At 39.3% G+C, this 26,909-nt stretch overlaps 4 protein-coding genes across 4 annotated transcripts; 2 read left to right on the top strand and 2 right to left on the bottom strand.

The window, feature by feature from the left end:
• The first annotated feature begins 33 nt into the window (after positions 1–33).
• On the top strand, positions 34–2,459 carry mul3 (mitochondrial E3 ubiquitin protein ligase 3). The gene is made up of 4 exons (XM_086043753.1): positions 34–351; positions 434–521; positions 1,022–1,142; positions 1,265–2,459. The coding sequence occupies exons 1-4, from the start codon at positions 238–240 to the stop codon at positions 1,749–1,751; spliced, it is 810 nt and encodes a 269-aa protein (XP_085899879.1). The 5' UTR covers positions 34–237; the 3' UTR covers positions 1,752–2,459.
• eif2b5 (eukaryotic translation initiation factor 2B, subunit 5 epsilon) lies at positions 2,316–11,793 on the bottom strand. Its single transcript, XM_086043752.1, has 16 exons — positions 11,554–11,793; positions 11,224–11,348; positions 10,958–11,143; positions 8,577–8,754; positions 7,772–7,852; positions 7,594–7,671; positions 6,879–7,191; positions 6,644–6,789; positions 6,352–6,493; positions 6,182–6,283; positions 5,982–6,083; positions 4,679–4,769; positions 4,483–4,606; positions 3,383–3,508; positions 3,188–3,298; positions 2,316–2,758 (listed from the first exon to the last, which is right to left on the bottom strand). The coding sequence occupies exons 1-16, from the start codon at positions 11,695–11,697 to the stop codon at positions 2,696–2,698; spliced, it is 2,112 nt and encodes a 703-aa protein (XP_085899878.1). The 5' UTR covers positions 11,698–11,793; the 3' UTR covers positions 2,316–2,695.
• A 497-nt stretch (positions 11,794–12,290) lies between these two features.
• Positions 12,291–17,254, bottom strand: LOC147140583 (crystallin J1A-like). The gene is made up of 10 exons (XM_086043071.1): positions 17,135–17,254; positions 16,885–16,948; positions 16,321–16,497; positions 15,047–15,145; positions 14,871–14,963; positions 14,629–14,785; positions 14,149–14,264; positions 13,947–14,024; positions 13,692–13,831; positions 12,291–12,988 (listed from the first exon to the last, which is right to left on the bottom strand). The coding sequence occupies exons 2-10, from the start codon at positions 16,946–16,948 to the stop codon at positions 12,893–12,895; spliced, it is 1,020 nt and encodes a 339-aa protein (XP_085899197.1). The 5' UTR covers positions 17,135–17,254; the 3' UTR covers positions 12,291–12,892.
• A 1,503-nt stretch (positions 17,255–18,757) lies between these two features.
• Positions 18,758–25,970, top strand: casq1a (calsequestrin 1a). The gene is made up of 11 exons (XM_086043696.1): positions 18,758–19,413; positions 21,714–21,807; positions 22,109–22,209; positions 22,363–22,474; positions 22,732–22,805; positions 24,010–24,140; positions 24,221–24,266; positions 24,387–24,441; positions 24,566–24,666; positions 25,064–25,138; positions 25,235–25,970. Exons 1-11 carry the CDS (start codon positions 19,177–19,179, stop codon positions 25,508–25,510), a joined length of 1,302 nt encoding a protein of 433 aa, XP_085899822.1. The 5' UTR covers positions 18,758–19,176; the 3' UTR covers positions 25,511–25,970.
• Positions 25,971–26,909: the final 939 nt, after the last annotated feature.

Raw genomic sequence — 26,909 nt, 5'->3', positions numbered from 1 at the left:
TCCAAATGTGACGCAATACGCGCGAACAAGGAAATGAAGCAAAACAAAACAATTTCCGTCGTAGACTAGATTTCCTCGACGTGTACATTCACTTTTAAGTTTTGCTGGTGTTATTTTTGTTACCATTTTGTTACCACTAATGTTTCTATTTTTCAGCTACATTTGAAAAAACTGACACGGTATATTTTTACACAATTTGGTTTGTGTTATCTGTGTGTGCGTTTTCAGAGTACAGAAATGAGTGACTTAAGTAGCCCCCTAATTTTCTTTGGAGTAGGATCCAGTTTTGCCTGTTCAGCCCTGTTCTATCATTTATACCAAGAGAAGAAAAAAGAGTTGATAAAGCTTAAGGTAAGTGAACCTCACTCTTAAAAACGATCCTTTCTTTTTGACTCGTTTGTGTATTCAAGGTCGTGTCAATGATTCGTTGTAGGAAATACCAGTATTCCGACCAGATCATCATTTGGCCACATTGCTGAAATCATCTCCCCACAGGAGGCTACAATATGTCGCAGTAGAAGGTAGCCTACAAGTACATCACGGGTGTTCAATGTTCAAAGCTACTTCAATGGCGACATCAGAGTTATTAGTTAGCCCCCTTTATGAAATTCAAATACGTTTTCTCCAACGACATTACCGCTAATGTGTTAAGCTTGTTTGTTGCATTCACAAAAACAAAGACCTCTGCATTAGGCCAAATAAAACAATTGACCTATTAGCTGAATTGACAGCTCTATATCAAGTGGTCTACTTCTTGGGGTCATTTGAATACAGCAGTAACCGAGAGATCAAGAGTGGGTTCAAACCAAGTTGATGTGTTTAAGACCATCTGAGTTTTCACCATATTTATTACTGTGACATCTTTAATATTTTTTCGTCCAAAGCATATCAAACTGGGGGCAAATCATTCATTAAAAAAATATTAGTACTTTCATAAACATAGGACAGGGAATTTTAGGGAAATGTTCATTAATTCCTAAAGGGTTAAAAGTTTTGTAACCGACTGGTTTTTGTTTTCCAGGCCTGGTTGAGGCAGATGAGAAGCCTCTTACCAGCCAATTTGTCCCAAGGTGCTATGGTGTACTTCAGAAGATAAAAGTCATTGAACATGCTGAATACTGGAACTCCCTCTCCAAAACATGGTACGCTCCAATTCATTCAAAGTCATTATTTGGTACGCTCCAATTCATTCAAAGTCATTATTCGATATTCATAAGTACAACTCTACGAAAGCATTGTCCGATAACACTGTGATTACCTCTAGGAGCTCTCGACCGGCGAACAGGAAAGAAACCAACAACTCTGTGCCCTTCTCTCTCATCTGTCCTGGCTCCTACGTCTCTGACTTCCATGTGCAGGTGCAAGACCCCACAGAGGGCTCAGGTTATTTCCTAGAGAGGGTTTACCACCGAGTAAGACGAGCCGAGGAGGGCTTGGTGAACGTGGTCTTGCAGGGCATCAGCGGGGAGCGAGCAGTGGCGATGGAGGAGAGCGAAGAGATGCTGCGTGTCGGGAGCAACCTGACTGTCTTTGGGGAGGTGGTTCTGGAGGGGGGCCACGGGAGGCTGCAGGCCCCGAGAGATGGCCGAGAGTATCTCCTGGTTCCCACTGACTACAAGAGCTTCATGGAGCGGCATGAGCAATCAGCCAGCATGTGGAAGATGCTGACGGCTCTTACAGGCATCTTTGGAGCCTCCGTACTAGCTGGTGTGATTTACGACACATTGGGAAAAGATGATAGATCCAAATAGATGTATCATAATAGTCACTGCGTTCTTGTCTCAGGTTTCACATTTTGATTTTTTGCTCTTTGTTAAATGGGGCAATTACCAGAACTCACCCTGTTCTGGTTGGTCCCCTATTTCTACTGGGTGGATGAAAATATATGACGCACCTCTTAATCACTTTACCAGGGATTGAGATATATACCCCTGAATTTTAGTTTTTCATTTTAATTCACATGAGTGTGAGCCAGGCCTCCGAGTAAACGGAATAACTTTCTCACTAACAACACACTGCAGAAAATCTTCCACAAGAGTGGAAGCAATTATAGCTGTCACCCAACTTCATATTTCCGTGCTTTTTTCTCTTCTCGTATGCGTAACAGTCAAATAGGTATCCCAATACTTTTGATCAATTCCATTACCTGGGATTTAGTGGTTTTCATTCACAATCACACCTTAAATTAAATTAAGTTAGTTCACAGCTCTGAGCTAACAAATGTACATAATACCATTCTAAAGAAATGTGAAGTGTGCAGCTATGAATGGATTGCCGATGAAAGTTTCATCAGAGGCAAGTGATGAACACTAAACTTGGAATGTTTTACCAATTTTATTTTTGCTTGTCCTATTTTATATACATGAGAATGAATTCCATATGATTACCTCTTAGATTATGTTTTACCTGTATCATTTGATGTGTAGTTGATTTTAGATTAAAACGGTATCCAACAGTGATGTGTTGGTTGTAGTTCATTATTTATCTACACGCTTTTCAAAACCTGAATCCTGTTACTGAAACAAATGTTTCCAAAGCAGTCCGAGAGTCGCCTCTCTTTGGATAATTCCATTAACAGCATACACACGTCATAAAGATGGGATGTCAGTTGTACAGCGTTAATAACAATTGAAGCGTCGGCGCGGGTCAGTTGTCAAGTTTTCGCAAGTCTGCTTTGACTGTTAAAAATGGCTGATTATTCTCCGTCCTCCTCTGATGATTCTTCAGCCTCCCTCAGCCACTGGATGAACTTCTGAAGCTTTGGGGAGAGGCGAGAGAAGCAAGCAAGTGTTCATAAAAGTTGCATTCCCTAAATGTTCAAATAGTCACACAAAAATTTGAATTTTCCCCAATTTGTGTCACATTAACAGCCACAATATCTATTTAAACACAGCAAAAAGTGGCCCCTAATTGTAAAGTGGAAAGAAAATGACAAAAACAATTATGAAAAGTGGCGTGCAGAAGCAAACAGTCCTAATTTTTTTTAAATGGGTTGGGTCGGGGGGCTTAGTCAAATCTAAATAAAAATTAAGATTTTTTTCTCTTCAAATGACTTATTGATGACAAATAAATAATTTTAAACTACTTGCAAAGGAACCTTTGAGTGATTTATTTTTTTAAGATAAAAAATGTTTTAAGTTCCCATGGAAACTATTCAGAACTTACTTGGTGTTATGTATGCACTTACCCCTTGATTCTTCCGGAGCTGTTTGCTCTTGTCAGACGTGACACTATGAGAAAACCAGCGCAGAATCATCTCCTCTTCCAGGATCTCCAGTTGGTACATGGTCATGAGAATCTAGATGGGAAACAATGGAAACATTCCACGTGCAGGTACTCGCAGCCCTTGTGAGCACGGATGTTGTCATGCAGATGAGCTTACCTTGCACATGGCAGGCCAGTGACTGACCTGCTCCAGGAAGTGCTCCTCGAAAGCAGTCAGACAGTCCAGTTGGTCTTGTGATCTTTTCACATAATTCTTAAATACTGGTGCCCATTTCTCCAATAACTGAAAGAAGAACCACACAAATTGCTACAAGCTTGTGTCCCCTTCGATTTCATGACCTACCCATATCTACACTTTGTCATGAGTGTGGTAAATGTATGTTTTGAATTGTCCTACATTAAGAACACTGGATGTAAATGGCTTATAATTTGGAACCGCCTTGCTGTGCTTTTCTGTCGTTTCCTTTTTTTTCTCTCTCTACTTGTCTTTCCATGGGCTTGTTGCACAAGACAAATGTTATTTTTAATGCAGGCTACAGGCTGATAACGGGCATACCCAAGTCAATATCTCGTGGCCTTATATGGAAAAAAGTGCCAAATGAAAATAATGCACTGCAGACATAATAAAACTATAAAAATTGTTTACTTATATTTTGAATGCACTGGCATAATGTAGGCCTAATGCTAAAAACATAGCTTTATTTTATTTTTTTTTACTTGGCATGCACTTCATGATATTATGGGAAAAACATTTTTTTTTTTTTAGCATCTAGCCTACATTTTATCAATACGTTCAAACATACTTGGCAAATACATTCGAACGGGTTTGCCAGTGAAAAACGTTCACTCCACATTGGCAGTTTCGCGCCTTCGTACGTATGCTCGCGGTGTCTATCCTACTTTTATTGAAAATCGAGAACCCTGTTTTTTGAATGAAACTCTCAAAGTCATGAAAATCTTTTTTTTTTTTTTCCTCAGAACCCCACCCAACCTCCCTAAAAATGCATTTACTTAAAAACTAACAATTACCGGTAGATACAAATCCAAATGGGAGATTAGCCAATGAAAGTTTTAAATGACAAACATATTCTGACCCCAATTACGCATTTAAGTTTATCCATCATGCAGTATGGCGATTGAGTAGGACGCTATAGCCAAAAGTACTGTTGCATGTCCACTGACTGAGAGAGAGAGAGGTGTGTCTCAGTACTTTTGTCCTTGGAGAACAAATGGCCCCATGAAGGGAAGCAGCATTACCGGCAGAAGGCCAGCAGCGTATTGGGATGCAGTGAGCTGCGAGCTGTGATGCTGGAACGGGAGATCCAACAGCACTCCAGTCAGTATCTGCATCACCTCCTGTAGAGTGATGTTGTAGGCGTACCTGGACAAGTCACACGCTTGTCACACTTGATCGCTTTGAGGGTGAGCATTTCCACTGGATGTTCCAACTTACTTAAGAGAGTTGATCTCAAGCACGAGGTGGTCGCAGCTGATATTCTCATCCAAGCCTCTTTGCAGGGTGCCCAGCACCTCCTTCTGGAACACTGGAGGTTTAAGTCCATTTGAGTTGTTTAAGCAATGCTATTAGGCCTACATGCTAGCATTCATTTACTCTACCAATGTCAAGTTATTCTTTAAATGACTTTTTCACAAGTATAAACAAATTCAAGACATTCTGAATAGAATCTTACTAAATCCAACACTTAACAAGGAATTACAAAATGCAGTTTTCATATGTTCCAGTTGGCCAACATTGGCCATGATAGAGCCATAGAGAATAATTTTGATGTAAAGTGTACAGGGAGAAATTATGAGGCGAGGCTTCAATATCTCATTTCATGGAGACATCACTCACGATGACGTCACGCCTTAACCGTGCGTAAAAAATGAATCTATCTGTGCCGTGGCTGAATTACTACGATCGCCATAAATGTCCCCTTTATGCTTCATGTTTCAAGGTGGATTAAATGAAAGTAAAATATAAAGTTAATAGTGTTACTCAAAACAACTTTGTAGATTCGATCCACTGCTGCCAGCAGTTTCACTCTGCCTGTGTGGAGCACATTTTGGGCTCCGGATGACGTCAATGTCGGATATATGCGACCTGGCCGTTCAGCAGGTTTGTTAGTTTTTATTATTATTTTTTAAATGCTTTGTTTTAGTTGAGGTTTTATTACTTTTACAGTATATACCAAAAAGAAAGGTCACTAAATATTGTGTAAGAAAGTTAAGTGACCTACAATTCTCAAACGACTCGTCCTTCCTTCTTCTGTACGACTGTGCACGAATACCGAAGTAAATACATTTAAAATGAACCTCAAAATTTCATGCATGATATTAACCATCTATCCATTCATTATCCAAACTGCACTAAACTAAAACTTCAGCTATAGTTTCCGTTAATTTTCGTTGTTTTAATAGGATTTTTATCTTTATTTAATTAACAAAAATGTTTTGTCAATTTTAGTTTGTTATTACATTCGTTTTCGTTAACTATAGTAACCTTGCTGGACAGTGGACACTCTGCCGCATTTACAGTGGAGCAATTAGCAAGCACGGATTTGTTACCATGACGACCCGGGCAAAGTGAATTGAATGAGGCAAACAAGCAGCTTCTACTTGCGGAAGTGGAGCCCAGCATGTGGGAACAATAAAGCAAAAAAGGTAATAGTGTACTTCCCACAATGCGTCCTTTCGTTTATTGGCCCCTAGATGGCAGTAGCATGGCTTTGCTAAGCTTTGGCAACTTGACTCACCTTTAGCATCATCCATCTCAGGGGAAGGAATCACTGGATCATCAGGACCATCAGGCTCGCTGTCCTCACTTTCACTCTCAAGTTCAGGGTTTAACGTCAAGCCTTGGGCAACAAGAAAGCATTTGAGACAGCGGCAATGTGGGAGATGTCACTTCATGGACCAGAGACATGAGTACATAAGATCTTGGTTGTTATCCTACCCCAGAGACAATGTGACAGCTCTTCATCAGCTGTGTCGTCCAAAGTGCTGGCTTTCCACACATAGCCTTTTCCTTCTTCCCCAACCTCAGCGGGATTAAAAGCTGTGGAGGTAACTAATTACAGCTCACTTCTACTACAGCTGGAATTGGAACCATTTTTCAAGACGCACCTTTCTGTTTTATTTTGTCCTTGCTCTGCCCTACTGTGGCGTCATCACTGAGGAATTCATCGTCATCGTCCTCCTCTTCTGCCGGATAATGCATGGACACCACTGTGCCCTCTGGCACAGAGATGTGGGGTCCAATCACCACCTTGAAAACAAGTAAAAGAGTGATCAAGTTTTATCCTCACACATAGCCATGAATATTTGACATAATGTAGTAGTGGACACAAAAAGCTCTGTGTAAACAGAAATGTTTGTGGTGAGAATATTTACAATGCGGACAGTACACGTTGCTTACATTGTACGCCAAGACACACTGTTTATTAAGCTTGACGCCTTCTTTCACTTCAGCCTCGTCACAGACCACAGAATGACTGATCGCCACATCAGCGGCAATTTGAACATTGTTCCAGATGTAGGCGTGGTCCAGAATTACATTGTCACCTGAGAAATCAAACATGTTTTCAAGTTATACATTGTGCAACCTGTTTGTCTCCAGTGTGAGCATTTCCAAATCTCTCCAGTCAACCCACCGATGGTGCAATTGTGACCAATGACGCTGTTGGAGATGTAACAGTTGGACCCTATACTGGTATCACAGCCAATGAGAACGTTCTCCTCCATCTGGCTGCCGTGGCCAAGGGTGACCCCTGAGCCACGGTAGACGTTGTGGCGCGAGTAAGTGCAGCTCCATCCTTTCTGGTCTGTAAAATTAGCCTCGGGGGTGAGAGGGTAGACCCAGCGTCTCACCAAATCAGACGACACCGAATCGTACATGAGCAAGTTGGACACTCGGGCACCGTAACCGTCTCTGGTGACATGCATATGTATCTGATTCCCCAGGATCTGAGGGAAGATTGAAAAGACTGTTTGGAGCTGTCCCATCACACAATGTGGATTTTTAAGGAACAGTGCGGAGGATTACTCCACTGTCTGTTTTTGTGTGCTTATATCGCGCGGTTGATTTTGATGCGTGAACATTCATCATTTTGCTCGCTGCTGTTGGGAGGAAACCACAGTACCCATAAATCCACGCAGGCACAGGGAGAACTGGGAGAGGGTCCGGCACGCCCGTAACCCTCGTGAGGATAAGCAAATCAATCGAGTAACGGAGAGATGATGGATGGATAGAGCTGAGATTTGAACCGTGAAGCTCAGAGAAATGTGAGGCATGTGTACAACCTCACCACAAGATGTCTCATCATCCGCACTGGTCCTTCATATAAAATATCAATTGCTGTTTATTACCTCTTCATTGACTAAAATCCCCCTGACAAAGTCATTCCTTGTTTGGTAGTCAAAATTGTCAGTGAAGAGCTCCGCAACCTAAATTACGAGACGAAGAAATGCTATGAGTGTTTGTTTAAAAAAAAAAAAAAAAAACAACAATACTTTCAGTTGAACAGATCTTTGGAAAGGTTCTTACCTGTGGTGAGCAGATACTGATGTGGCAGTCAAGAAGGTCATGTCTAATTTCAAACTCATCACTCCCACTGTGGAATATATTCTGGAGACACAAGAGTAATAATTGAGTCACTTATAAATAAATACATTTTTAAACATTATGAAAGTAGCATATTACTGAAATTAGGCCCGAGCCAATTGAATACACGTCGACCAACCACAACATTTAAGACCAATCCAATGAGAAGCTGTATAAAAGGTTTTGACTTTACAAAGACAATCATGCTGTTTTGGTTGACACTTTGTTTTATTATTGTGGTTGTAGTTTGCTCTGGTTTCCAACGGCACCGCACAACACAGAGCTGTCTCATACTTTGAATATGGTATCAAAAGTAAAAGAAACAGCTCTCAGTGGACACACTGGCAAAGCACAGCCACAATACTACCTGTATATTCTTGAAATAATATCTCTTCACTTTAGGATAGTTATAAAATGCATAACCTTTGTATAGTTCTTGTATTGAATATGAAGAGGTCGCACGTTGGGACCGGTCAGTGTGAAATGCAAAATATGTTAAGATCCCAACAAGTACGGCATATCAACACTAGTGGCGTGCCGTCAGTACCTTCAAAGCTTTTTCTGCGCTATCCTAAACATCATCAAAAGCACTGCCCTGCATTCGAAACATTGTATACATTTGTAAAACATTGTATATATTTATTTCCACTGTTGCGCTTAATGACCACACATGACACACAGCATATGACAACATGAGTTATCATGTACATTTTTTACAGCGATGAAACATGGTACTTTTATCACTTACCATGGGAAAATGAAGCTTCTTTAAGCTTTGTGTCTTGTGGTAGTGTAAAATTCGTTGACTCTTGCTATCAATGGCAACGATCACATCATCTTCCTCACAGCGAGACTTGTGACCCGGCGATGATTCCTTAAAGAGCATCGTCATCACGGAGATGTTCTTGTCAGTCTTTCGACGATGCCTTAAGCACATACATCTCACTCATTAGGTACATCACCATAATTGCATTAGAGTAGATCAGTGATTCTCAATGTGTGGCATGTGTACCAGTAGTTCCCTCTAGTGGTAGGAGAAAGCATCACTGCCCAAGTACATTTGCATTGTGTTTGCGTTTGAGTACATTTGCATTTACTCTATAAGAACTGCTTGTTTTTAAACTTATAGGTCCATTTTTTATTTCACTTCAAGTGTAATGTATTTTAACTGAACCATTATCTTAGTTGTTTTTTTTTTATTTCTATATATTTAAAGCAACAATGTGTCATATGTCAGTTTTTGTTGATTATGGCGGCGCCATGTGGACAAAAGCAGTAGTGTTTTGACAAATATCAACCACATTTCCCATGCGTGCCAGCGAGTAGTGTCGTGAAATCCTGAGGCGTCCTTATAGCGAAAGGAGGAAGTGAGTATTCCGTATAGCAATTCAGGACATTTGTATTTTTTTGTGTGCCAGGGTTGATCTCATCCTCCTCAAAGTTGCTTTGTGCCAGTAAAAACGATACAGACCCCCTCACGGCACGAAGTCCCATTCAACTATTGTACTTGTAAGTCAATATTTCATCAAAAGAGTTGTGAAAAAAATGTTATTAAGGTCGATTTCTTGCCCAGTGCTGCTTTAAGTGTTAAAGGAGAAGTCATCCCAAACATTTTCTCTACAATAATATGTTCTATGTGGCCCCACTAGTCTAAAAATATAAATTAGAGGGAAGTCAACCCCAAAAAATTATTTGCAATAATATGTTCTATGTGCCTCCACTAGTCTAAACATGGCATTCTGATTCATTTTGCATTTTGCATGTCATGGGGCGACCATTCTGCCACTTTCTGTCGACTGAAAATGACATCACAGTTGCTCAGGGCTCAGGTAACGACCACAGCTCAGTTGTTTTCTGCTGGACCATGATTGGTCGTTAGCTGAGCCCTGTGCAACTGCAGGGTTTTTCCTGCATTTAAAATTGTGAGGCCGCCGCCTCCAGCTAATTGTGAGCCCGCCTCCAGCCAGAGCGATAGATATTTTTCAACACAGCGCAATAAATGTCCGTCTGCGGCAGCAGCACCGTCTTTTAACTTCAATTGCAGCATTCACCACTATGGAGGCGTTATATCAGGCCTGGCCAAGCCGTGGCACTTTGTTTCAAACGTCTCTTAAAGAACCTTTTCAATGTCAACTTGTAGCGCGCCGTTGTCAACACCATTCATTGTGTATGTGGTGATGGGCGGCACCACAGAATGTAGCGTTGTTGGGTGGCGCTGCACGTACTCATCTACGACGATGACAAATCCCCCTCGGATTGAAATACATTCTACTTTACAGCGGCGCCGTAACGTCATGACGTCAGAAAACGTTTCCAATAGGAGAGGGACTGGCAAGCGATTTACTGCTATTTTGGCGGCATGAGGACAATGGAGGAAGCCTTGATAAATAAAGTGCATTTACTGTAACACTGAAAGCTACATCTTGTCTCCTCTTGATTTTCCTTTTGTAAAATGAGCAAAGACTGATCTTTCTTTTGTAACAAACAATAAAATATATATTTTTTACATCAGTAGGAAAAGCCTCACTTTTTACTTCCTGGTTGGCCACTACATCAGCACTTCCAAATATGGGCACACTGTTGCGCGTATGATAAGGCCCTTGTCCGAGCACGGCGATGAAACAGATTACATTCGGTAAGCGAGGTACCAGCTATGTGCATCTCACGCATGCAGTTTGAAACAAATGATATTGAGGGGGAAAAAAACGTTGAGTAGTGTTGCCTAGCAAGTTCACGTTCAAAATGGGAGGGGGGGGGGAAATCTGAGCATCATAAAAATCTGAAGTTCAACACAGGACATTTTAACACAGTGTGTTGAATCTAATGGCAAACCCATTAAAAAAAACAATAACAAAAACAAAACAGCAACACCAGCACAAATACACAGCAAAGCTACCATATTTTGTGAGCTCGTATGCTGGTCTATTTTATGTGTGCCCATATGTATAATGTGGCTCTTTGCAGTAACACTTGTTAAAAATTGTGGTTCTTGTCTTAATAAATGAATGCTTAGGCCGTAGCCTTACCTGTGCTCCAGCAGTGCCTAGCAGATGTCAATATTGAATACCACATCTCCATAGACTTAAAAAAAAAAAAAAAAAAACATTTACAGGTAGAGCATAGTCTTACCTGTGCTCCAGCAGTCCTTGACTGATGTCAATATTTGATACTACATCTCCATAGACTAACAAAAAGTCTGAGCGTACAAGAGACTTTGCGTCAACATCTCTGAGCACATCCCCAAGGGACCTGTACAGGTCTGATGTGATGATGTGGACTGTGTTCGGTGAGGTCGATCGACACCATTTAGAGTTCCTAGAAGCAAAGCAAGGTTCAAATAACAATGAAGTCAACCTTTCTCAGAGCCAACGTATAGCGTTTATCATGACACTTACAGCAAGTGTTCCTTAATCTTGCCAGCCATCCAACAGCAAAACACATATGTTTCCTGGACCCCAGTGGAAGTGAGGAACTCCAGAGTGTAGTCGATCATAGCAACATTACCCAGAGGCAATAAAGCCTGCCAACAAAGTATGACAGTTACATCAATGGTCAGTAGCGTAACGAACAATGAAAACTGTTAGTAAACAGAAACAACAAAGCAACTCGATATTAGGTATTAACGATACAAGCGTACACAGTTGTTAGAGGAGGAAAATCATGCAACATTTCGCAGCATGGTTAGCTGCTGGTAGCAATCCAGTTAGCTCAACACAGTGCCTTACCCGCGGCTGGTCTTTGGTCACCGGGAAAAACTTCCGGTTAAAGCTGTCAGCAACTAAAACGGCCTGCAGCTGTGGCTCTTCTTCATCTTGCTCACACCCACCTTTTCTACTTGAAATTCTCTGTTTTCCTCCTTTACCGGCCATGCTCAAATGTTTTAACTTGTCACGGAATCAACCATGGAGTCAGAAATACCTACGGTGACTGAGGTGGGACAAATTCACGAACGACACGCGCTAGTCGATTCACATCATTGATGTGTAAAATAGCAGTAGGGCATTGTTCAGCAATTTAATGCTGATCATATTTTAATAGTCGTTCATTACTTCATGGGTGAGACTTGCTTCTTCCTCTTTTCTACATTTCATTCAGGAGGGAAAATAGTCTATCAAATTAATAAATAAACGAGATATATCTCCAATTATATTTTACAAGTGGATCCACTTTAAATGGTTGTATTGCAATTGCTAGTAATGCCAAATTTATTTTACTTCTTTAAGTCGGCTTGCCTATTTACGGGGTTCATACAACCCAAACCCAACTGTAAAACAATTACCAGTACAATGACATGGATAAATAAATGTTTTGTCACTTACTTCTGCACTTCCTCAAGTGTCAATCAATGAAACAATGGAATAATGCACAAGCCTTATTCTGTTGGTATATTATTTAAAAATATTACAAACAATAAATAATACTTGAACAAGAGTTGACAAAAGAAGTTACTGACACTGTGAAATCATTTGTAAATGATTTAATGTTAGCCATGAGAAATTGCATTTTCACAATACATACCAATGCAGGGAAAAATACAGTGATTGAAAGTCAATGTTTCTATGTTTATGATTCAATGTTGTTGTCCCCCCAACATATTAAATACTTCCAACTTTAAACAGTCAATGATCAAGAGCTGATCCGTATTCTTTTATTTATTTTATCAATAAAGGATGTGGCATCCCCAAAGGGGAAATTTAGCCCCAAACACTGAGAGGTTTTACCAGATCACTAAGATGAATTTAAATTTAGCTAGTAGAAACACTATACACTCTTGAATATCCTTGAAAATATACAGAATTTTTTGCGAGATTTTAATATTCTTGAAAACAGTAGAATCACTCAACTAATATCCAACGTAAACACTGAGCACAGCTAATCTTTTGTTTTTGTTAGACAAACCAAAGTAAAGAACAACTAAAGCAACAAGGTAAACTTTCACAGAAACAGAAACATCCAACTCTTGTCGACAATTTAGACAAGAATCTTCATTGAACGCAACGTGAAAGTTCAACTGGTGTTCTAGGAATGTTCTATATCAAGAGTGTCTGAGACAAAAAAAAAATACTAGTGGTGGTTTGTTATCTTCCTGCTGTGCTCCAACACAGATTCATATCGTTGAGTTTTAGAAGCCCAGGAAGCTGGAATTCCCTCCAAGCCAAGCTGAAAGAAAAGAAAAAAGTAAAATAAAAAATAAAAAACTGTAAAATCATTTTCTTGATTTGTTATAACTAAATTAGAAATACCTTAAATATGTTTGAAGACAAGTGGTGAAAACGTGCAAAGATGAGAACAATTCTGCACTGAATTGGTGGGATATAGTCAAATTATTTTTCACCTCATTTTTTTTGTGGGGATGGAGAAATTGTATTATTGTCATTATGATTTCTTTATTAGTATTCTTTAGTATTACATTATTTTATTGTTATTATTTTTATTTTATAATTAATACTATATCCTATACTTATTGTACTTATTTTCTCTTAGACACCATGCATTGTTTTGCCCTTTCACTTGTATGGACCCCAGGAAGATTAGCCCTTGTATATTGCGAGAGCTAATGGGGATCCGTTAAACAAATATACAGTCAACCGGAATTTTGAGGACATGGCTAAAACGGGGCCCAGTGACGCACTTGGGTTCCTTCACAATTTTTTTCATCATTCAAATTTGGCAAGCTTATTAATAACACTCTTGTGGTATGTCAAATTTATAAGACTTTTTTATTCACTTTAGAGGGTCTTTAATAAGTAATTAGGCATACAATACTACTATTCACATATGTCGTGTATATTTGTGGTGTACATTTATAATGACAGTTGTGAAATACTTTGTTAATTCATAATAAATGAATAATTTGTCATACCTGCGCACCAAGACAAGCTCCAATAAAAGAGCCTCTGCTACAGGTGCATCCCCCACAGCGCATGGTTTCTCTAATAGCCAGCTCATAGTTCTTGGCTGTCAAGACTCCATGCAGCGCTGCTTGGAACGCACCTGGCAAACCTGAAGCAAGGAAATTCCAATCAGCATTTTGATGAGATAGCAGCTACAGTCTATCTCCATCTTTTGAATTGATATTTGCCAGTTCAAATTAAGACATGTAAAAGAGAATTGATACCTCAGGTGTTAGGAAAGATCGCCGGAATAACCTCCTGGGGAGTTTTGGATAAATTTTCCTTCACATGAAGAATATGCCCTTAAATTAGACCAATAAAAATAAGCACACATCAATCAAATTTTACACGTTATTCCATCTTCACAGTGAGATTTGCTCAAACGAGTAACTCTGACTCAGTGCCACAACAATGTAGCACACATACCCATGACAGCTCTGTCCAAATCCTGTGGTTGCTTTCTGTTTGGGTCATTGAGCTGACCAAGAACGGCCTCCAGGGCTTTCGGATCATCACCATTTAGGACGAAATGCTCCAAGAACCTGAGGACAACATGACAACGAATACTTTTACTGAAATGTTTATGCTGTTACTCTTATTTCATTCAATGAATTCAACCCTAAATGTGGACGAGCATGATAGAAAATGGATGGATGAACGTGTCATTATTCACTACATTAAATCTATTGAGATTTTTCAGGTCTACGTTCTACTGACTGCCACTCAAGTGTCTTTAGATTAAATTAATAATGAGATTTATTCGCTTCATCGTTTCACTAACACTGTGCGGCATCACCATGAATCCAACCGCAGTCAGACAGGAGTAATGTTCACAGACATATCTTATGTTACTTAATTTTTTTATCGTGAAGTCACAGCAAAAAAATAAATAAAATATATACTGACCTGGCAGCTGCTAAAGTTTCTGCCACACACGCATCATTGTTTTGTGTGACTCGGACAGCCTGCTCAACCTTATCCAACATGTCTGGCTTCCCTGCATAAAAAGCCACTATGGGAGCCAGTTTTGCTATTCCATCTATTTGGCAGTCAGTCTCACATCCTGTAGATAAAACAGTATCTTGGTTAAATGTTTCTCTTCATTCATTGTGTCATCATTTTAATCTGAGATCTTGAACATCTTTTACCTGTCTCCTCTTTGTTAGAATCCACATTCTTCAAGAAGCTTTTTAAACAAGCATGTCTCCACGGTCCCTCAATGGGCAACTGAGGTCTTGGACCTGAAAAAAAAACATACAACTGTGTGAAGTAGAAAATAAAAGAAAATCATCAAATTTGTGAATCTCATTGAATATCTTCTTACCGCCTTTCTGCCTGTAAGGATCATTGACAGGAGTGTCATACTCTGATCCCGGCCCAAAGAATTTCAGTGTGCGCTGTTTCAGATCATCAACATTTAGACCTAATCATGGGAATTCAACAAATCAGATTGAAGTCCCATATTTTCCAGATTATAAACTACATCTTTATATAAGCCGCAGCCACCCTATTTCTTAAAAAATTAAGCCGCACCTACGTTGAAAAATTTGCTATCTATTGAATTTACAGAATGATTTTTGGACTGTAAATGTACATGTACAGTATGTACCGGAACAGACTCTTACTTTCCTGTGCCTTTTAACATGTCAGCAACTTTGCTGATTAAAATGGAACAGACCCAAGAGAAAATAACCAGTATTTATTTTCATTTGACCGCCCGCTACCACTCCAGTGTGTCAGTTAACGTCCACCTTTTATTGCTGTACTTGAGATCGAGCCTTTTCTGTTGCTGGTCCTTCCCTCTGGAATGACCTCCCATTGGTTGTTTGGCAAGCCCCCTCTCTGTCCATTCTTAAAACCCGGTTGAAGACACATTTCCTTTCTCTGGCTTTTGATCAGACCTGACATTTTTGGCTCTTTTCCGGTGTCAATAGTATATAGTGTTTTGTTAATTTATTGGCTTTATTTATTTATATTTTTATTTATATCTTATATATTATTTATTTATATCTATATTTATTAATACGTGTATCACCGCCTTTTATTGTTTTTTTTAATATATTGTATTGTTTGTAAAGTGCTTTGTTACAGCTCTAGCTGTTATGAAATGCACTACATAAATAAAATTGTATTGTATTGTATTGTATTGTAAGTCTGGTTACAGTGCCCCTAGAAGTGGAAGAAAAATCCACAGAATAGACGCACTGGTCTATAAGCCGCATGGTTCAAAACCTAGGAAAAAAGTAGCGGCTTATAGTCTGAAAAATACGGTAGAAAATTCTGATAACAGTAACATTTAAAGATGACAACTGTTTACTTATAAAATACACTAATATACTGCATTTCCATTCAGCCAGTCATTGTCTACACCACTTGTCCACATTAGGGTAACTTGAACCTATCCCAGTTGACTTTTGGTCAGTGTGAATAATTATAAATACAAAAGACAACTTTACTAAAAAAAAAGAAAATTTAAACACGCAAATGCTTGCACTCCAATGATTGATTATGGTTGAAATTTTTCATTTCCAAGCAAATATTCATTGGGATATATTGAGCTATGCTGAATAAACTGCGACATACTGTAAACGTTTTTACCTTCGCAATTAGACAGGGACTCAAGCAGGACATATGCTTGGTCCCCATAGCAGCTCTGTTGGCCTGTCTGTCTCCTGTAGAAGGGGTTCGCTGATTCTGGACGGAATTCCGGATTCGGCTCCTGAACCAGGATCTCTTGCAGTTTCTTGAGGTCATAGACCCAGTGGAGAGGCTGCGCTGTGAGTTATAAGTCATCAACAGGGTGAAAACAAGGCTTGTTTGCAGTTGTAGTTTGCAAAGAAGTGCACTGCGACATAATGGGCGACTTTACTATTTGTTTCCTTTTAATGCGTTTATTTTAATTGGTGTAATTTGGTGATGCTGATACACCAGTACAAAAAGACAGAGACATTTAGATAATTTTGGTGTCACAAATAATATGTACACAAAAAAATATCGTATATTTATTATGAACAAAGGGGGTGCAACAAAATGTCAGCCGCGTTAATGTCTGCCGCGTGTACAGGTACACAAAGAAATATATACTTGTATATTATCAACAAAGGGGGTGCAACGAAAATTTCAGCTGCGCTAATGTTTGCAGTGTGTGCAGTAAATCATTACCTGCTGCATCTGCAACTGCAGATCCCACAACGGCTCCTCTTGCTCTGTTTGCCAGAGTTGCCATCTATGGAACAAGTTACATTGTTTAATGCAAGGGCACTGAATATTCGATACTCCATGTTTTTTTTATTCAATCTCATTATTGATACTAGCGATTCGTTTGCGTTGTTAATGATTGTTAGTTTGCTGGATCATTTCTTCTAAATATGACCGACGCTGTGTGTATGGTCGATAAAATCCCGCTTCTTACCTAGCTTCCACTATGTTTTTAGTAGCAGTAATATTCAGTCCTGCACATTCGCCATGACCGGATGCAAAACAACACAAGAAGTGGACAACTATTTGGTTAGCGCCCCACAAAGGATAGCAACTGCAACATACTGCGGTCTATCAGTTGTGCCCTGAGTTAAGGCACAGTAAATCAAATTCCTTTACATTGGAAAACAACAAAAATATCACAAAAATGCGTTTCATATTTTTTATGAAATATGTTATGGATCACAGACCATTACATAATTAGATTTTTTTCAGCTCAACCATGAATGGTAAATATGAGATATTTAATTTGTCAAATATATTTTTGCTGAGTTTGGCTCAGTCCTGTTACAGATAATAGGGCACCTGAAAAATCACTATTTAAAAAGATATTGCTGAATAAATTCTTTACAGTTAAAGTTACATTTTATTTCAATGGTAGTTTCTCTGTAATTAGGGCACAATTTTGTCCATGCGTCTGTACAGTATTTCCTCACCATTTTCTGTCATGATTTCCAAGACGGTGTTATTGACTTGCTAGCTATGAACCTTGATTGTTGATTATTTATTGCCATTACACACAATATTGTTAACATGCTTATGAATACAAAAACATGTTTCATCATTGACAGTGTAGCGGTTCATTCTTCCATAAAACAGATAGATAGATAGATAGATAGATAGATAGATAGATAGATAGATAGATAGATAGATAGATAGATACGAGCCACCATGGATACAAAGTACAGCCTATACAGATTGCACATGCACTTTATAATGTGACAGGTTCATTAATTACAGGCTTGTTGAAATTTACTTTCAGTGCTCTTCTTTCAAAAGGTCAGATTTGTCATTAGTAATGTCACGGCCGACGAATGAAATGGTCACCAATCCATTAGCTATCCTATTAAAACAGCTGATGACACATCGCTGATCTGCATATGAAGTGTCATAGCGTCATAATGTTCAGTTTGTAGATGTGCAACAGCAGCTGCTGTGTAAATTATAAGCTGTAAAGTAGCTACACTCTGCTATCTGGAGCATGTAATAGTCTGATATTCAAGTGTGCCTCCTTCTGGTATCACTGCAAAATGTTCACAGTTACAGTGAATTAGTTTGATTTCCCATTATTAGTGACAACACACATTGCTGGTTTAAGCTTACACATGCACACACATAGAGTACATCTTCCAACTGTTCCTTTCAAACTCAGACCTGTAATACTGTATGCTTGCATATCTTGCCACAGATAAGAGGGCTGGGTCGGTTGCCGACATTTATTTATAGTTTACTTCTTCCATTTCAATTTGTAAAGTAATATCACAGGTGACCATCTTAAGCATACGCTGCAAAGGGCACACAGAGGATTAAAAGTCCTCGGTCCCCAGTGAAAATCTCTTTTTGGGATTGTACTATGTTATTCTAATGGTTTATTAGCAGGTGCGCCAACCGCTCCTCTTTCCTCTTCTCATTCATGTCCCTAGGTGCCCTAGTGCAACATTGTCGTTTCTGCAGGTGCCAACTGCAGCAAATAAGACACCAGCGCCGCCTCCAGATATGTACTTCCCTGTACCTCATCCATTATTTTTAGCTGGGATCCAATACTACACCTTCACTTAATATGGGAAAACCGTGCTGTATCTCTGAATTTATTTCCTTTCCAGCACTAATTTGCACACATACATGATGTGCATGATTTGCCTCCACCCTCATCCCAGCCTTCATTTATCCTCTCAACCAAATTTGTCATGTATGAAACATATGCCTACACACAAAGCCGTCTCCCCAGCAACCACGCGGGCCCCCACCTCTTCTTACCCCACATAGACACACTAACACCAACTTAGCTCAGCCCCCGTTACACCCTGTGCCCCAATACCAGCGGCCCATGTGGGGTTTTTATTAAGGTGGATGTAGGAGTTGGTCTTGCTCTCTTCTGGGTGACGCGGATTGGAAAGGGTTCCTCATACTTACACCGAATTTTTTTGTGTACATTCTGAAACTGCCAATACATTTAATCCACTCCAGAGAGGAGCCATGAAGTGGACCTGTGTGTTTGTGGCAGTTTTGCTGTCCTTTGTGGGCCTCTCACTGGGTAAAGACAGCTTGGATTTCCCCGAGTATGACGGCAAAGACAGAGTCCACGACCTCCACCTCAAGAACTATAAGTCTGTGATGAAGAAGTATGATGTTATGGTGGTGTACTACCATGACCATCCCGGATCCAGCCGCGTCGCCCAGAAACAATTTGAGATAGAGGAGATGTCCCTTGAGGTAAGTTGAGTTGGGAATGATTCGGCGCGTGATAGTGGAGGATAGTGTAGCGTGTCAAATAAAGCATAGGACTCATGTTGTATAGTATCAGGATCTTCTTAAATAGTGACATCATTACAAGACAACCTTCATGCAAATATTGCTGAAATGAATAGAAAGCACTTAAGGGATGTGAAATTGAAGGCAGGGATTTGGATGGCGTTATCTTACAAGGTGGGAAATAGCTTCTAAGAAATCATAGGTGACGTCTTGAACATGTGTCACAAGCCAGTGGCGCGTTAACAATGTTGTCCACCTGAAGTAGAAAGCTGAGCTGGGAGGACTTGTGCATGTCCAGTTTCAAATGTGCCTGCACCGATGCAGCTCCATCACTATTTGTGCCGTTCCATGGGCGGTCTGTCAACAGCAGACTCAGATGTTTCACCACATTCCGAATAGATAAGCATGAAATCGTCACTCTGCTTAAAGTCTCAGCATTCAGTATGCACCTATCAAATAGGACCAAAGAGGATTTGTGTTTTATTTTTGGACATCTGTTGACTTTGAATGGCATTTAAATGTCACAGTACTTCTGATCCTAAACAACATTGTGAGAAGAGTCATGATGTAACATATACAAATACTGCATGTATGTACTTTGAACCCTCTTATGAAATGATTTTGGTCCAGCTTGATGCGAGAGCATTTTGTGCTTTTAGAACTTTTGCACATCAACTATCAGTCAATAACTGTTCGCATCCATATTCTAGATGTATAAAGTAGATATCGCCGGTCGCATAGCCAAAGTCATTTTTCAATATTTTTTCGAAAACAAGTAAAAACTCAATTTTTATAACTCACATTGGTATTTTTTGATTATGTCTTTTTCCTTTCTCTTACTTGGTCACCCATCTGGTCGAAGTTTTTGTTATAATATTGATTTTTTTTTAAATACCAATGTGTGTTTCAAAACGTGTTTTTTTCCTGTTTTCCATTATTATTGAAAAATAATTTAGGCAATTATGCTATGTGGCCTACAATATACTGTATACCTATATATAATGTATGAATACTGTATCGTGTGTGTGTAAATATATATATATATATATGAAATTGGATCCTTGTCAAAAAAATAGAGGTAACGTAATCACAAAGAGGAAAGCATCACATTCTAGCCAAAATGGAGAAGCTGCACTCGTTGAGCATATCACTTCCTCCTGACAGCCTCCAGGCTGTCTCTGTATGGGGCGTCGGGGCTCGGGGCTGCAAGCCAGCGCCAGAGCTTGTGGCTCCAGTTGTGCCGGCTCAGCTCTGTGCTATGATTGACGCTTGCAATACTGTACTTGTCAGCGGATCGCGGTGCACTGGGCATCATTGCCAACTCACCAAAATAGTCCTTGAAGCTGGTGTGGCTCTTTAGATATATTTATCCTGAGCTGCTTTTGTGGTAGGTTGAGTACTCTGAAGGTACTCTGAAAGTACTCTTAATTTAAGCACTTAGTATACCTTTTCTAAAAAGGAACAAATACTTCCTGCTTGACATATCTTCTATTCTGCATGTTGACGTTTGCATGCGTCAGAATAGTGAAAATATTACATGTTCCCATTGTCCAGTACAGCCAACACAGATATTTGCTACCTCTTCGAATTTCTGCTAATCAAATCTAAGTGATTACTGCATCATCCAATAGGAGAAGCAATCTTATTATTATGGCATGAAATAAACTTATTATTATTATGTTGACTTGGTGGTCACTAGCGTCATGTTAGAAAAAATAGACCTCAAGCAATGCAATCATGTCAAGGAAAATTGATCTGCATACACCATTACCATTCCAAATCAGGTTTATATAAAGTATATATATACTGTTTGGAAGATGGATGTTATTCTGACACAAGTCTCAAAAGTATTTTTCATTTTATTTTATTTTACTTTATCTAATTTACTGTTTGTTTATGCCAGAAAAAGGAGCTGTTCCGAAGCTCATTTGTTTTTGCGTTTTTATATCGGACGCGAGCGTGCTCCAAACAAACTGGAACAGCCCCTCGACCCACTTCCTCACCGCGGCAATGTGACTGTCCCATTGGTGAAAGTAACTGTCAGCCATGAAGTTCAAGTTTCATACAGATTTAGAAAGTGCATAAGCAGCACACGGATAAAGAAGGCTTTTATGGTCATGAAACAACTAGTGGAGAAAAGGATCAAAAAGAAGCAAAACACATTGTACAACACGATTTATATTTATAATTAAGTGTCTCTGCTAAGCACATAAACTGTACTGACAAACACCGATTGTAATTTGAGTTTGTTTGTTTCACAGCTTGCAGCCCAGGTCCTAGAGGAGTTTGATGATGAGGACATTGGAGTTGGTCTCATTGATGCAAAGATTGACAAGGCTTTAGCTAAGAAACTGGGTAAACATTATCATGTATCAACACTGTATATCATTGCTATCCTGTGAAAAACACTTATGTCCATTTTTTTATTTTTACTTGAATGGGGTTTCTGTGTAACAAACATCCCATTGACGTGAAAATGTTTTTGTTTTTTTTAAATGACAAAATTGGACATACGTGTTTTTCACAGGGCAGCGACGACATGCTAAATACATCAATGTTATATAGAAACTATTTGCATGATTTCTTGACAAAAAATAAAGCATGGTGGTTAGGTGAGGCCACGCCTTGACCTTTTGTTTTGGTTCTGACCCCCCAGGCCTTGAAGAGTCGGACAGCATCTACATCTTCACAGATGACGAGGTCGTCGAGTATGATGGCGAGCTTGCGGCAGACACTCTTGTGGAGTTCATCTTTGATGTTCGTGAGGATATAATTTCCCAGTTAATAGCTCCCGATTTCTAGGAGGGAAAAAGACTCTTAGTGTACTCTTTTTTTTCTTGAAAGACCGTCTCTTACGCCCGTTGCCTCTTTTCTCTCTCCCCCATGACGTCCCCCACATTTCCTTCACAGCTCCTTGAAGATCCCATCGAAATTATTGACAACAGTAGGGAACTCAAGGGCTTTGAGAACATCCAAGAGGACATCAAATTGGTGGGCTACTTTAAGAGTCACAAGTCAGAACGTAAGAATCTGTACTGTGATGACATGAAAATCAATGCTGTGCTTTTGCTTTTCTCCCTCTCTGTCGATTTAGTGCATTCGCTCAACTAATGATAAAGCAAAGACGAGATCAGCCTCAACTTGCGTCCGCTAGTTTGATTTAAATGACGGCTTTGCAATGAGGATGAAAAATGATGGTGAAAGCAATAAATGCATATTTGTACCACACACATTTGACAATACACTTCGAGACTTTGATGTTTGCATGTCAAATTTCAGATTTTGAGGCTTTTGCCGATGCTGCTGAAGAGTACCATCCTCACATCAGGTTCTATGCAACATTCAATGCCAAGGTGGGTCATTACCAAAAACAAAGTAATTACCTATATCAGATCAATAATGCTTAGTTTTAAGACTCAATCTGTTTTATAATACCGTATGAAAAAAATATATTTTAAACCCAAAATATTCTTTAAAAAAAACAAAACAAAACGATGATAGACCTCCAAAGTGTTTTCCGCAAAAAAAAAAATGGGGGTTGGCTTTTGAAAAGAAATACATAAATAAATAAAAAGAAAATAAATAAATTGCAAATGGGTGAATCTATGGTTGCCGAACCGTGAGTATATGGAGGTCCATTGTAGTAGAGGAAACAAATTCATTTCCCCACAAATGTTTTATTTGCCTATCCCTGTAATAGAATAAACAATACAGAAAATGGATGGATATAATATATATATAATCTTTATCGTCTTTACAATAGATTTGACTGTGCCGCGCAATGAAATGAGGTGAGCAGCTCTGTAACATAAAGAAGATACAGATAAAGAGTATGCAACTATACAGTGAGATTTAGTTTATGTCATCAGATGGCTTTTTTTTTTTTGTTTAAAACAGAAGTCAACAAAAAAAAAATCTTGGGAAGAATATGTTCTATACAGGCTTACTAGTCGAAACATGGTAATCTGATTAATATTGGGTTTATAGAACGAGTTAAGCAGCAAAATCCACCCATTTTTAGACATCTCACGGGGCGGCCATTTTGTCATTTCTGTCGAATGAAAATTACATCAAAGTTGCTCAGAGCTCAAACCAATTATGACTCAGCTTCAGAAAGCAGGTGATCTTAACTCATATTCCACAAAAGCAATATTAATCAGAATGCCGTGTTTGACTCGTGAAGGCGCACATATTTTTCCAAAGATTTTTGGGGGGTTGACTTGCTCTTTAAACCAAAACTCCCATTCTGTGTAATTTCACAGTCCTCAGTCAGAGATACGGAAGCATAAAATATACTGCATTAAAAACCAATTCTATTGTTTGCATACTGAAAGTGTCTTGAGATTGAGACAGGGACATTTGTTGTGAATGAGTGCTTTCTAAATACAAATAATGAAAATGAAACTTACGATACTTGACTTAAATGACTTCACTCATCAATTCATTTTAACATGTATCACTTATATCTGATCCTAGTAAAGCTCAGATTTGCTCTTTTTTTCTATTATGGTACATATTTGCGTTCCTGTATTTCATTATTTGAACCATTGGCAACAGGTTGCCAAGGCTTTGGACCTCAAGCTTAATGAAGTGGACTTCTATGAACCCTTCATGGATGATCCAGTTGTTATCCCGGGAAAACCATATACTGAGGAAGAACTGGTGAAATTCATTGAAGATAATGACAGGTCAGTCCAGTTTCCAAGGGAGTTGATTCTTCCAGTAAAAAAACAAAAAAAAACATGATTTTTTTTGTGTGCTCTTGAAGGCCAACTCTAAGGAAACTGCAGCCCCACAACATGTATGAAATCTGGGTAAGAACTTTCTTGTTTTGCAACAATAGACACTTTTGTGAATGTTTGCTATTCAATCAGAGTTTGGAAATTGACTTGAAAGTTTTTTTTATGCGCAATATGTTTACATTCTTTTCAAAGGATGACCATATTGATGGCGAACACATCGTTGCTTTTGCTGAGGAGTCCGATCCAGGTACGAGAACGTCAAACCATATTTTAATTTCATGAAACAAAACTGAACAAATCGAGTCAAAAGACAGATAGGACAATGCTACGTTCTCTTCATGTGGTTCTCATTGTGGTCCTTCACTCTTCAGATGGTTTTGAGTTCTTGGAGATCCTGAAAGAAGTTGCAGAGGACAACACAGAAAATCCTCACCTCAGTATTGTCTGGATTGATCCTGATGACTTCCCCCTGGTACGATTAGTTCGACTAGATCACAGGTGTCAAACTCTGGTCGTCGAGAGCCGCTGTCCTGCATGTTTTGGATGTTTCCCTCCTCCAAAACACTCCTGATCATTTGAATCAGGTGTGTCGGAGGAGGGAAACATCTAAAACATGCAGGATAGCTGCCCTCTAGGGCCAAGTTTGACACTTGTGTACTCGATTAAACAGAACATTGACTAGCAAGTTCAATGGTGGAGGATCAGTTACCACTCAATGTGTTGTTCACAATCACCTCGCCACCGACTTGCGACCAGCTCAGTCCTCCTTTTACTCCAAGTCAGCTGGGATAGTTTACAGCCCCAGCTGTGATCCCGAGTAACAAAAGTGGTTTCGAATTTGAACGGAACATTCCCTTTTTTCTTTGCAGCTTGTGCCTCACTGGGAGAAGATTTTTGGAATCGACCTGTCCACCCCACAGATCGGTGTTGTGGAAGCTGATGATGTAAGTTGCTTCTTGATCAAGTGTTTGTTTTGTCTCGACAAAAGAAGCTATGACAGGTGGGAGTGTGTCTTCTATTGACATGTTGCTCCACAACAGGCTGACAGCGTGTGGATGGACATGGACGATGGCGATGACATGCCGTCTGCGGATGAACTGGAGGACTGGATTGAGGATGTTCTGTCAGGAGAAATTGATCCTGATCATGATGATGATGATGATGATGATGACGACGATGATGATGACGACGATGATGATGATGATGATGACGATGATGATGACGACGATGATGATGAGGATGATGACGACGACGACGATGATGACGACGACGACGATGACGACGATGATGATGATGACGACGACGATGATTATTAATAAATTAGGACATAATGGATCTAAATCTGACCAATACAGTTTAAAGTGCTAATATGTATAGCAAGTACATCTTAATCATTTATTTTCATCTCATATCTTCGTCATCTTAACTAAATTCCATTACTACTCCCCAATCTATTGCCATGCACAATTCTTTCATTCATGTAACTCTGGTGAAAAAAAAAAAAACTTTGAATAGTACTGCTAGTACTTTTATATGATTAAGGTTGGTGTGTACTGGAGGGTTGCAGTATTGTACTGGATCATATTTAATATATGTTCACTCTTTTTCTTGTTTCCTCGGTGCAAAAATGTCAAGTCAAATCCAAAGGTGCTAGCAGCTTTTTACAAATGGGTGTTTACAGTATGTATCATCAGCATACTCTGCCAAATCATTGTAACACTGTACATCGATAGATGTTTTCTACGACAATGAAGTATAACAACAGCCATATTTTATTTTTGTAACAAGAGAAATTACTTACTGTGAAGTCTTAAATAAATGACAGATTTGGACAGAAACACAAACGACTGTGTGTTTGTACACTTTGTTAAACAATTGATTGACACATGACCCTCTAAGGCACTTTTGTGCAACTCTGTTTTCTCAGAAAATAACCCATCGAACATATGAATATGTTGCAGTGTGGCTAATACTGTGGTTATACTCTTGCAACATTGGATACAGAACATATTGAGGGTATCATCTTGACCTTCTACTCCACCAGTAGATAAGTCTCCACAATTCCGGACCTAAGCCCATTTCACAGTATTTTGTTTAAAAAGATGCTTTAAAAACATGCATGTTTTGCAGATGTGTGAGGAAAACCCAGGCAATGGGAGAACTCCACTCCACACAAAAGGCCTGAGCTGATATTTAAGTCCCATTATTTCCTATGGAAATATTCTGAAATAATTCTGAACAAATGGTAGGTTGACTCGCATGAAAATATCCAAATAGCTTAGCGCCATATGCAATCCAGTTGGTGTAATTGTGTTCCAGTATGCTGTCTTTGTCTGTAATTAATTATAGAAAATATATTTACTTTTTACTGCTGCGAAGAGACTACATAGGTGACATATCTTTCATATATCAATTGATCCATCCCTTTTCCCAAACTCAAGGAGATGTTCAGGGGAACCTGTTTTGAAGACGTGGTTATTGTTAAGATGCCCGTGACAATGAAGTTGTGGAGGATCCTGAGGGAATCATTCCAGGCGTGGCAACTCATTTTCAATTCAAATTTATTTATATAGCTATTAATCACAAGAAAGTCTCAAAGGGCTTCACATGCCCACAGTTGATAAATATTAACGACATCCCCTGATCCTAACCCCCAGGAGGGCAAGGAAAAAAAAAAAAACATCTGGGGAAAAATGCGAAAACTTGAGAAGGGGC

This window comes from Filicampus tigris, chromosome 10, assembly GCF_054856515.1.
Source record: "Filicampus tigris isolate MCC_2025a chromosome 10, RoL_Ftig_1.0, whole genome shotgun sequence".
Taxonomy (NCBI): domain Eukaryota; kingdom Metazoa; phylum Chordata; class Actinopteri; order Syngnathiformes; family Syngnathidae; genus Filicampus; species Filicampus tigris.
Note: the sequence above shows the minus strand (reverse complement) of the source record. Positions and strands in the feature narration are given on the sequence as shown.